Below are 12,013 nucleotides of genomic sequence, written 5' to 3'. Positions count from 1 at the left end.
TCTCTCCACACACACAGAGAAACACGGGCTGGTTGCATGCAACCAATCTCTCTCTCTCTCTCTCTCTCTCTCATTCTCTCTCTCTCTCTCTCTCTCTCTCTCTCTCACACACACACACACACACACGGCGCAAGGTTCTAGAACACCATCAAAGAAAGAGCTGGGCGCAAGGAATGCGGGCTTACCGTGGACGACACCGAGGAGGGGAGGTGCGCTACAGTGACCGAGGAGGGGAGGCACGCTACCGCAAACCGAGGAGGGCAAGGGAGGAACACCTACATCACCACCAGCAAGAATAGTAGGTGAGAGAGAAAATAAGGTGAGAGAGAGAGAGAGAGAGAGAGAGGGGAGAGGCATGGCTCACCAACCGCACACAGCAAAGAACACTCACAGACTCGCACAGAAACTCTCGCATAGATTTTTGAAATTCTCTCCCCGTCACATTGAAGGTATGTGGCGGCTACATGCACTGCCCGCCCTGCAACCTATGGGTCAGAGAGGTGGAGGGGTGGAGTCTGGACCTGCAAGCTTGAAGGAGGCGGCAGCCCTGCAACCTGCGGGTGACAGAGACATCGTGGACCTGCAACCTGCGGAGGAGGCGACTGCATGAAAGAAGGCGGCACACCCCCCAAAGAGTTTGCCACGTGGAGGGGGTGCACAAGCCCGCTTAAGAATAGAAAGAAAAGAAGATTTGAAGGGACAAGATGTGCCTCAGCATGAATTCCAAAAATAAAACTTTGATCAACAAATGGCACTACTCGAGTTCAATTACATTCATGAATGATTACCTTGAAAGAACAGCGAAGGAATACAAGTTCTTGGATGGTTTAGTGGACAATCAAAATAGTGCACGTACAGGATGAAGAGAACAGTAAAACCTGACAAGAAAATCTGTACATACAGATAGTAGTTGGGACTTTCAGTAAACAAGGAACCCAGCAATTTCTCAAAGCCGCCTTCATGACAATGTTTTTCTATCCTGTGAATTGAGTAGGCTTTTGATTTACCCCTCTTAATGTGTAAAAAATAGATGTTATGACACAGTAAATTATCAAACATTTGTTGAGATATATACCATCAACTTAAATAGAGTGTTCCCATTCTCCACATATATTAGATTAAAAGAAGCACAGTAGAACACATTCAAACTTACTCAGGCTATAAAAAAAAAGATTAAAAGACAACTCTCAAGAGTATCTTCACAGTTGTGGTCATCAGAAACTTGCAGTCCATGAGGAATATTCTGCTACAAATTTGAAAGAGAAAATCTTTATGCAATCTTTGTTAACCTTGCGAAAACAACTTGTAGTTCATCCCATGAAAATCCCCACTTCTTGTCATAAATCAGCAAGGAGAAATCCACTCGCCAACTATACTGCTAGCATATGAACAAAAAGGAGTTCCAAGCTTCGAGTTCTCGGTGCTCATTTTTACATGGGGGGCACATCGCGAAGTTGGTACCAAGAGAGACTTTACTGCAAGCTCAATCCCTGAAAGGGACGTTCAACTGAGCAGGAGATTCGACCAGAAATATTGCACTAAGCATACATTATGATACACCATTGAGGAAAAGCTCTACGATGGTCGAAGAAGCCATGACTTCATCTGCAGCATGGCATGGTCTTACTTCTGGTCTTGGTCTTAGGAACAACCTCAAACTACAGTACCATCCTTGATTGTGGAGTTTTTTAGAATGATTGTAATGCCAGAGCGAATGTAGAACCCGTCTGCAGACCTGTCACCTTCCTCGATGTTCTGAAAATTGACGATCAAAATGTCCAATGTCAGAAAGAACAGCCTAATCCCATTTTCAGGACTGTTGGTGTCAACAAATATAGTTTAAGGAAAATAAACCTCACCTCAGAGTTGGCTAACACTACATTCTTCCCAATTCTGGCATTCTTGTCAATAATGCAATTCCTGCAGTTGAAAACTTATCACAGTTATAGGGATGGGAGGAAAAAACATCATATCACGGATTATTTGTGTAGCTGCTATGCTAGCAGGGTGGATTGGGAGAGTAACATTTTGCTTAATATTTATTTAATTGCAGAAGGGGAAGTTGGGCTTGCTTCACATTCCGGTGGACACAACAGTGGCAAATCTTGATTTGTAGAAATAAGGTGTCTGCCCCTTTACATCTTCACACCATCCAGGCCTATCACTTTTGCTGAGTAACAGACAGGTTTTGGATAAAAACTTGTCCAGCCTGGACAAGAGGACACCTTCCAAAAAAAAGTAGGATGGAAGACTCCCGCCTAGAGATTGCTGCTCTATCCAATCAGTCCAACCTTTGTGATGGTAGGGTGCACCACTATTTTCAACTATTGGTGTCTGCCAATGCATCTGAATCCAGCCAAGTTGAAGAAAGTGTGCAGAGATTAGTATTGATTAAGTAACAGAGTAGCAAATCAGCACCTTATTTTGGAATTTTCTCCTACTCCCACTGGCACTTTCCCTTGAGCAAGAAGGGCTGCTTGCTCAGCATCTGTCTCATAATAATCAGCACCAAGCATAACAGTATCCTGAAATCAACCCCCCGTTCCAGGGTAATACTCAGCCAACTTAGCAACAAAAGAGCCTCCTTTAACACAAGGACCAATCAATCATTATCTGGTCGCTATACAAAGAAGTAAACAAAACTGCATGTAAAGATAGACTAGTTATGCCTACCTTCAATTCCACACCATTTTCAATGCGGGACCTGATTCCCACGATGGAATGCTCCACCGAGCATTCCCGCAAGAAGCACCCATGTGAGACTATTGAGCCAACTATCTGTACAAAAATTAAGCCACTGGATCAAAAATCCGAACAACACTTTGCTGCTGGGTGTGAACATATGAAAACAACTCAATGCAGCCATGTCCTCACCTTGCAGCTATCAACTTTAGTTGGTGGAAGATATCGTGGAGATGTGTATATGGGTTTAGCAGCATCATAGAAACTGAACTTTGGTGGCTGCATCACCAAAACAAAAATAATACAACCCCGTATCTATGTACCTTCTTAATGGTATAATAATAAAACGGAATCCCACCACACACAACACAGCATGCTATTTGATTCTTATCTAAAAGCATGTGAATGCATGTGTGTTGCTGTGGGCAGAATGTACAAAACACATCGAAAGGCCGTGTATGTGCACCTGGGCAGTAAGAGCTAAATTTGCTTCATAGAAAGATCTGATGGTTCCAATGTCCTCCCAGTAGCCATCAAACAAGTAAGCCTGTTCAATTACCACAATTTCAAAACACTTCCAAGGTCCTAGTAGCCCATCGCAAGCCCATACATTTAAAAAGCCAATACAGGCACACTTCTCAATCCACCTAACCAGCCCACTCAAGGCATATTACACATCAAACTCACATGACAGATTTCGCATCCTCGCCCTTACAAATATTGTGCACCATTATTACATGGGAATATGGAGCCTAGTATGAATCTACTGTTAAGAGCTTTCTGCACAAGCTGTATGAATAAGATGGAGAGAGAGAGAGAGAGAGAGAGAGAGAGAGAGAGAAGGAAAAAGAGGGTTTGGAAAGGAGAGGAAAAAAGGTTGCCGCAGACAACGACATTGGTTCTTTCCAAAGAATGCATCAAACTTTAAGTTACCTTAACATTGCACTCTTTTGCAGAGGCAGGAATGATTTCTGAACCAAAATCATTTGCCGTAGGATACCGCCACCTGCAAGGAATAAACAATGGAAAAGGTCACGGTATGGCATCTCAATTCACTTTACAGTGAACACACCACTGCACCCACTCACCTAAGCAGCTTCAGAAGAATGTCTTTTTTGAAGACATAAACTCCCATGGATGCAATGTAAGGTGTTTTCTTTGCCTCCTCTGGAGACAAACCTAGAACACTTGTGTCCACCTCCTGATATGAGAGACTTCCCAATAAGATCCAACGCTATGGAGCAATCACTAAGTTAAAGATCAACACCGCACGAGCTCTTCCTGTAGAGAAACTTTACCATAGCTTTAAGATCATCTCCCTTAGGTTTCTCAGAGAAATACAAAACACGACCTTTGCTGTCAATCTTCATCAAGCCATAGTCTGATGCTCGGCTGCAACAAACAGAATGTCAAACCAACTAAAGGCAAGCACAAGACATTAACAATTTACCAAACTGATAGGGAAACTTCAGGACATTGAGATAACAAAGTTTGGTGATCCCAGTACAACAATAATGGACTGAGAAGAAAACAATTAAACAGCATCAGAAGAAACATTCTCACAAGGATGAAGAAACTATTAGCCTCATTTCATGACAAAGTCAATACCCACAATGAAAGTTTCCTTGGTCTATCAAGAATTAACAAAACCACTAGCATCACCTTGCATACTACACAAGAACCCCTACGTAACATGTGAAACACCACACAAAAAATATGAGATGAAGATTAGGGACTCATACACAGCTTACCTATCATCTATGGGCACACAGGATATTGTAATGTCAGCATCGCTATCCTTGTGCTTCTGCAAAGCCAATACATAAATTAGACATCATGTTTGCTATGACCTGTGAGTAGACCTATAGTTTTCAATACTTATACTCAAGCTAATATTTTACTGTCATTAGGTAATGTGGACTGCATGCTTGAGCCTTGCGGACTTCGCAAGCTGTAAAAGTTCAACCTGCACAAAGTCCATGTAATCCATGCGATACAGATGGTCGCCTGAAAGAATAAGAACATGTTCGATGTCTGCATTTTTGGCATCCTGTAAGGACCCAAGCAATCTTGTTAGCACCCAAATAAGGTTGTGCATGATGGCAAGAAACTAAAAAGCAATCAAATCACATGTAAATACTGCAAAAGCTGGTCAAACTGGAGCACTTGCAGCTTACGAACGTTTACTAACCAAAAGCATCCCTTCAGGATCCAAACTATGGAACATAAACCTGTGAGTCCTCAATTAAGCTACAGAATGTGTAAGAGGCACCTCAAAAAGCCACGTGAACTGTCGCACCGCATCAGCAGTACCCTGGAACCAGTTCATCCCTGCCTCTCCAGGTCTTTGTGTGGCTGCCAACACCTGGAAACATCTCTTCTCAGTAGTTGAGAGATCATCATATCAACCCACCTCAAAGTCATGCTTAAGAGTTCTATAAAGCTGTAGCATAGACTTGCCACTAGCAAGAACATGATAAATCAGGTTATTTCTCTTTTTCACTCTCTTTCTAGTAAGTACCTCCACAAAACCATCACCAAAGTTGACACCATTGCCAAAGTTATAAGTGCGGGCAAGATGTCGGTTCAGAGAAGTCGAATTGAACTGGGTGAGAATGAAAACTTTGTTGATGCCACAATTAATACAGTTGCTCATAGGCACATCAATCAATCGATAAGCACCACCGATAGGCACCTACAATACATGAAAATAAACATAAGATAAGATAACATTTTCTCAGCAACAAATAAAATAAATCAGAGCAACAGTACTAGGGTAAGCATACTGCTGGCTTTGCACGCCGTTTTGTAAGAGGAAACAACCGGGTTCCAGCTCCTCCTCCTAGAATGATTGATACCACAGTACGAGGGTCAACACGGGATTTTTCTGTGCCAGGAGTCTGCAAAAAAATTACCGTAAGAAAACAAGAAAAAATCTTCTTTCTACAGTCTTTAAAGAGCACAACTTTGTGGTGCATTGAGCTTTTGAAGAGACTAATCCTCTCCAAAAAAAAAAAAGGGCATTCAAAAGAACTGCTATACAGGAAATTGATAGATGTGCATTTTGTGTGCATCCAATTTTGTCTTAACTGACCACAATGATCTTTATCCCTTTAGCACATCCAAACCTCACTACATGAAATACACACAACTCGTGTTCAAAGCCCACTTAAATGATCTAGATCATTGGGCCAATAGTGCATCAATAATGGAGCATTCACTACCACTGCAAAAGCTCCATCAGTAGGTTATTTAACGCCCAGTAGAATTCATCCAATGCATGGCCACTTGCGAAGCCTCTGTCACACTGACTCATACACCTAATGAGAAACACTGCATCAATCCTGGTAAGACATGGGAATTGCAGCCAATGGAAGAGCTCTGAGAAAGGACTGTTTTGAGTCCACTCATGATGACTGTCAACTGAAAAAACAACATAAAACGCACAAAAAAGGAAAAGAACAACCAATAAATCAGCTTTATTTATTAAGGGATGTCGGGGTCATTTTGCAGGATCTAGAGCTTCAGAGCTAAAAGACGAACACTATGTACAAGATTGCCTCCAATTATGGCTATCTTTGCCACATTTTGCCGCTTTTAAAATTTAACAGTTGGCTAGTTTTGACCCGAGATGATCAGCATTGACCAGTCTTCTCAGCTTTAGCCATGGTTGACCAGTGTCGACCATGGTTTGACCAGGGTTGACCAACTATTGACCATTGCTTTTTGACCAGATTTAAGCAGCTATGACACATTTCCAGGGCTATGGAGAGTTATGGCTAGGTTTAATCAAGGTTTAACCAGCCTTGACCAAGGTTTGACCATCCATCTTTACATGGTATTACGGGGGCTGCAAATCAGCCATACTGGCCTGCAGATTAGCCACTGAGCATCTGCTAAGATGGCTTTCTGAATAGCATTTCACTAATATTTATCCAGTTACATGCTCCCCAAGTAAAGGAGGCATACGAGACGCTTGGCATGGAAAGCCAAACTGCTAATTTGCTATTGATTTTTGGTGTATGTCTTAGCTGACTTTGACAGTAGCACATGATTTGGCTATCACACAAAACTTGTCTTTCTGGATAGGCAGTTGATGTACAGTGTGCAATGAATTTTGTATTTATGGAATAAAAAAATACCGAAAGAGGGGGAAGGGGGACCAGCCCAAGCTCATATGCACGTTAGTGCACATAGCATAATTGTACAATGGCTGAGGGTACATCTGCTGACCATTCTTGATCCCAAAATTGTAACTCACAGCAAGTGCAACAGTTAAACTAGGTCCAGTAGGCACAAAAAGCAGACCATGGGAGAGCATGAAGAATGATGCAAGCGCAACAGTACCAGATGAACACATGCTGAAGCGAAATCCTAAGAATTGCTTGATGTACAATCCAGAATACTAGAACAAAACACAAACATATGCCCTCTAAAAGAGCCACTAGTCATTATGCACCCCCCTTTCTCCCTCACTTCTTCCTCCTAGAATCCAACCAATACAACATGACAAAAGTTGCACGGCAGCATGCAGACCCAACAATGATCAACTAGCCAGAGGGTGGTCCTCACTTCTTGTCACCTAAGAGATGAAGCCTTCTCTGCAAGCATGAGTGACTTCAACAGCATCAACCCAGTAAAGTCAAATGAACAGACGTTTGACATGACCTTTTGACAGCCAAGCCCACCAATGTCACTGGTTGGTCACAGGAGTAGTACCAGCGACAAGATAGTAGTGGTCTGATTTGCATAGGTCTACTTAAGTCACTTACGGTTACAGCTTTACAAGTCACAGCTGCACCATAAGGCCAAATTCTAGCAACCCCAATGAAGCTAAGCATGTGTACTCACATGAGCTGTGCAGTGAGGGGTGCGTTGTTTGCACCCTATCACGATTTGCTGGGGCACTGAGAACTTCAAGCAGAGAACCCGGTGTGAAGAGCCAGGAGGCAACAACCACAAGCAGCATTAAGAGATGGTTATCATTATGCGGCAGCTGAATTACTGCGTCAGACAATGGGGTGTCTCAAAAATTACAAGAGCAGAGAAATTCCTCCATCAGATTGTCATAATGTGGTTCAAACTTAACCTCCAATTTATTAGAAATTTATGTCCATGTACTTGAGGCACCCTCAATGTGTCTGTTTCTCAGCATTCTATCGATTAGTCACAGATGCCCAGACAACAGCTTGAAGAAAATGCTGTCAAGTAGCAAGACTGAGGCAATGACGAACAAACCTTGAGGCCATCAATTGTCTTGCCATGCCTCTTTTAGTAATGTTCATTAGTATTGCTGCAGCTGCTGATGAAGTGTCAGCTTTAATAAAGCTTGGTTGGATTAGCATGGTGTGAATTTTGATAAGCAGATCACCCACTTACCCAAAGCTCAAAAAAGGAAGGCTTACACCCCTTCGAAAGCATCAACTAATGATAATCTGATCAGCCTAGGCGCAAGATATCATGAAACTCCATAAGAAGTTGGCTTTCTGAGTTTGATTAAGGAAGCCATTAGCTTAATCCCCTATGCAGCAAAGTCTGCGTATTGTCGAGCAACTGCGTGATTCAGACGCACAAAATGCACCAAAGAAACGCATACGTTTTGAAGAAATGCTCGCACGACAGCTGAACAGAAAGGCGTGGAACTGAGACGGTGAACAGAGTATAGTTCTGAAGAAGCAATGATAGAGAAGGATTGTTACCGCGAGCTGTTGGGCGAGGTCCGATAAGACGGAAGTCGAAGACGCTGAGGCGCGGCAGGAACGATGGTGGTGCTGCTGCGGCTGGCGATGATGGTCTCCAAGGTTTGAGAGGGGAGGCGTAGGGGAGCTATGGCGGGGAGAAAACAGAGAAGTTTCAAGAAAGGAAGAAGAGGAAGGCAAAGAAGAGGAACTGCAAAGGAAAGGCGAAGAAAGGAGGAGGGCAGAATCAGAAGAAGCCATAGCGGGCAAGAAGAAGAGGCGGAGGAGGAGGAGAAGGAGAGAGCTCTCTCTGTTGTTATGCCAACGGACGGTCTCCCCACACACACACAGAGGGTCCTGCACAATTAATATGTCACGCCATAGAAATGGAGCTTCGAAGCTCTTTCGGCAAATTTTTTGTGTTTAAAATGCACTATGGTGTGCTGTTCGTTTCTGCTAATCGTTCACATGCACCCCTAAGACCACCACGCACCTCACCAACTCTATCCTCAATCGTAGCCATCCATCTCGCCATCTAACGGCAATTGCCTCCCTCCCGTGATGCATGTAGCTTCAATCTATTCGTTCTTTATTCTATTCGTTCTTTATTTCAATTTGTTTAGTGCAGAGTTATTTTCAAAGAAATCTGAGTTTGAATATACGTATATATATTCCTTCTAAATCTTCATTCACACACTTGTCCACACTCTGTTTGTAACTATTGACACGCATTCTAGTATAGAAGCATGATTGATTTTGTACTCTAGATTCTTAAAAGATGTGTGGAGTGAGGTGGCCCCATGGAGTGGAGAGAGAGAGAGAGAGAGCGCCAAAAGTTTGTTTCAAATGACACCGAGAGAGAGAGAAGAAGAAGAAGAAGAAGAAGAAAAGAAGGGGGGGTGGCGCTAACTTCCGTACTTACAAGGTGGAAGGGTCTTTCACATGGGTTTAGACTCTAGTACTAAGAAACACACAAGAAGCAAAATAGTTAGTAGTTCACATGCTATAAAAATAGTCAGTATTTCACATGAAAAGGGACTAATATTGAACAAATTATCAAGTTAGCAAGTGAAAAGTCATCTTATGACAAGGATTTATTAGGTTATTCAACTTTGTTGCACCTGTGATCCCTAATCAACTTTGTGCTTTTACAAGTGCATGTGAATGTATGAAAAGTCTCTACCCTCAACTTACCCCCCCCCTCACATGTCACATACTCAATCCATCTACATCAATCTTGTGAAGGTGATCACACACATTGTCATGTGTTCTCACTTACCCACCTACCCTTCACGCATACATCAGCCCAAGATTTCCACCATCAACATGGAACACTAAATGAATAGACTATTGTGATCTAGGATAACATGAACTAGTTATGAGGGTCATAAGGATTGTTATTGACAAAGAAACAATAACTTTCTCGATCATTCCACCAAAACTCGAATATAAATGAAAAAGTTACTTGGCTAACATCAATAAAGAAGCTTTGATTGCATTCCAGTGTTTAGCATTAGCAAACATCATTTTATTGTGGTACATTCAATTAGTAAAATCAATCTTAATTATCCAATAGTAAATTTTAAAATGAGGGACATTTCAAATCGCAAGCTTTTTGACAAAAAAATCTAAAAATTTTGTAACATATCCAACAAAATTCTAATGAAAGTGTAAATTACCTTGAAAATGTATTGTAAAACGAGTATGGCATTCCATTGGAACATAGAATATCACACAAAAAAGGTCAAAAAGGTTGAATGCATAACTATGTTTCCAACAAAGGCCACCTACTAAAAATGCAAAATCTTTTGTACTATCCCTACCAAGTGTCCCAAAATAAAGCATGGTCCAAGGTTAGATTTTTAAGTGTTAGTAGCTTTGTGGAGATGTTGGAAGCTGCAATACCTCTAGGTGACTAAGCTTGGGCTGGTGTATAGCAATATTGTCTAGCCCAATATCCTCAAGTATATAGCATATCTATGCATGAAATGGTACAAAACCATATTACAAACAATTAGCCCTTACCAATGCGTGCAAGATGGCTCCAAACAAATACGAACTTTGTAGATGACTCCATCAAACTTTGTAGATGGTGCCATCATATAAGATAAATCAAATAATGTATTAGTTGGATCTCTTGATACCCTTGAGATCTTGATCTCGTGTTCCATCTTTCACCGAGTGATGGTAGTAACATTTAGAGAGTCATCCCCTTCATGGAAACATAGGAACACCATCAAACCTTGTGACATGGCTTGTAACAACAAATCATTTCATCAACTTTATGGTGCAATAGATGGTGCCATCATATAAGATAAATCAAATAATGTATTAGTTGGATCTCTTGATACCCTTGAAATCTTGATCTCGTGTTCCATCTTTCTCCGAGTGATGGTAGTAACATTTAGAGAGTGATCCCCTTCATGGAAACATAGGAACACCTTACACCGTAGATTTGTCCCTTCTTGTGATGGTATAAACATTTCTAGAGAATCATCCTCTTCAAGGTTATCAGTGGTCATGGAAACATAGGAACACCCTAGATTTGTCCCTTCTGCACTTCTAATATAAGGTCACTTCATGTCTATTGAGAGGCTGGATGCACCCATGTCTTCACAATCCATTTATTTAGTGTAGTATCTATTTTGTCTATTAAGCACCATGAGGGCTTGCCCATGTGGTAGGCCCACTCGAGTGTGAGGGGGAACGTGAGGGGAAGCATTTTTATTACATTCTTGGTTTGTTTTAATTCAAACTGTGTAGGCTTGGGTTGTTTTAATTCAAAGAGTGTAGGTGTGAACAAAACATTAGTCAAGGGCATTTCTCTATGCTAAGGCTCAAGCATTTTGTGTCTGGCAAAGATCTAGAACATACACTCTGTGGTGCAGAGAAGGGTTGGGGTTAGGGCAACCCAGCCTTAGTGTTGTCAATCCCCTCAACATGCAGCATTCTTCAAATCAACCGCCATCAAAAGGCCAGTAATTTCTATCAAAATGTTTATATGAATTCTATTCTAGGGATCCTATTGTGATAATGCATCATTAAGACTTTTGGCCTAGGGTTCTTGTTGTACATCTAATGTTCAAGAATTGTAAAAAGTGTGGAAATCAAGTGATATTGTTGATACGCTCCATTGATGCTCATGGCCGATCTAATGTTCAAAAATTGTGAAAAGTGTGGAAATCAAGTAATCTTGTAATATTTAGGGCCTCCATTATCCTTTGGATATCATACGTGAATTATTTGCATCATGAGAAATGTTTGGCTTTCCATGATGAGGCTAGCACAGTTACTTGGGACTATTGGTGATTTGGTGATGGGTTTGTAGTTTTCATCAAACTAAGAGGCTGGGATACTTGCCACATGATCCATGTTGAGCAATGGATCATCTGTCTCTCAGCAATGTGTTGGATTTCATTGCACCAATACTTTGTTCATGATTAATTTAGCCTCCTTGTTGTCCTAGATCAACCTCATTTGCAAGAAAAAAATCCTTGATGGCACATTGTGTGGGATAAGCTAATTAGATATTTTGTGAAGCTCAAGGTCCAAGTTGAGGATTACCTTGCCCAAAAGTATGATATCAATGAGTTCTCCTAAGTTTTTCTTTTGGACCCTATCATGGTGCACAATCTCTTGTGTTGGCACCCATC

The 12,013-nt window shown here is 41.6% G+C and overlaps 1 protein-coding gene across 1 annotated transcript; it reads right to left on the bottom strand.

The window, feature by feature from the left end:
• Positions 1-1,253: 1,253 nt before the first annotated feature.
• On the bottom strand, positions 1,254-9,302 carry LOC147639371 (glucose-1-phosphate adenylyltransferase large subunit 3, chloroplastic/amyloplastic-like). The gene is made up of 15 exons (XM_086790677.1): positions 8,382-9,302; positions 5,469-5,582; positions 5,204-5,377; positions 4,955-5,047; positions 4,649-4,732; positions 4,434-4,489; positions 3,981-4,074; positions 3,771-3,883; positions 3,616-3,688; positions 3,149-3,229; positions 2,875-2,961; positions 2,674-2,778; positions 2,419-2,525; positions 1,860-1,920; positions 1,254-1,755 (listed from the first exon to the last, which is right to left on the bottom strand). The coding sequence occupies exons 1-15, from the start codon at positions 8,619-8,621 to the stop codon at positions 1,654-1,656; spliced, it is 1,584 nt and encodes a 527-aa protein (XP_086646803.1). The 5' UTR covers positions 8,622-9,302; the 3' UTR covers positions 1,254-1,653.
• Between the last annotated feature and the right edge of the window lie 2,711 nt (positions 9,303-12,013).

Source organism: Cibotium barometz, chromosome 4 (genome assembly GCF_041138505.1).
Source record: "Cibotium barometz isolate CiBa-2024 chromosome 4, ASM4113850v1, whole genome shotgun sequence".
NCBI classification, from domain to species: domain Eukaryota; kingdom Viridiplantae; phylum Streptophyta; class Polypodiopsida; order Cyatheales; family Cibotiaceae; genus Cibotium; species Cibotium barometz.
The sequence above is the reverse complement of the archived record's forward strand: the minus strand, read 5'-3'. Positions and strand labels throughout refer to the sequence as shown.

What these genes read in the sequence shown, in the direction of transcription:
- LOC147639371 (XM_086790677.1), bottom strand. Translation starts at nt 8,621, where the DNA reads ATGGCTTCTTCTGATTCTGCCCTCCTCCTTTCTTCGCCTTTCCTTTGC. An exon ending in ACCTCGCCCAACAGCTCGCG is followed by an intron (nt 5,583 to 8,381) that starts GTAACAATCCTT and finishes ATTTTTTTGCAG; the next exon opens with ACTCCTGGCACAGAAAAATC. An exon ending in AACGGCGTGCAAAGCCAGCA is followed by an intron (nt 5,378 to 5,468) that starts GTATGCTTACCC and finishes CATGTATTGTAG; the next exon opens with GTGCCTATCGGTGGTGCTTA.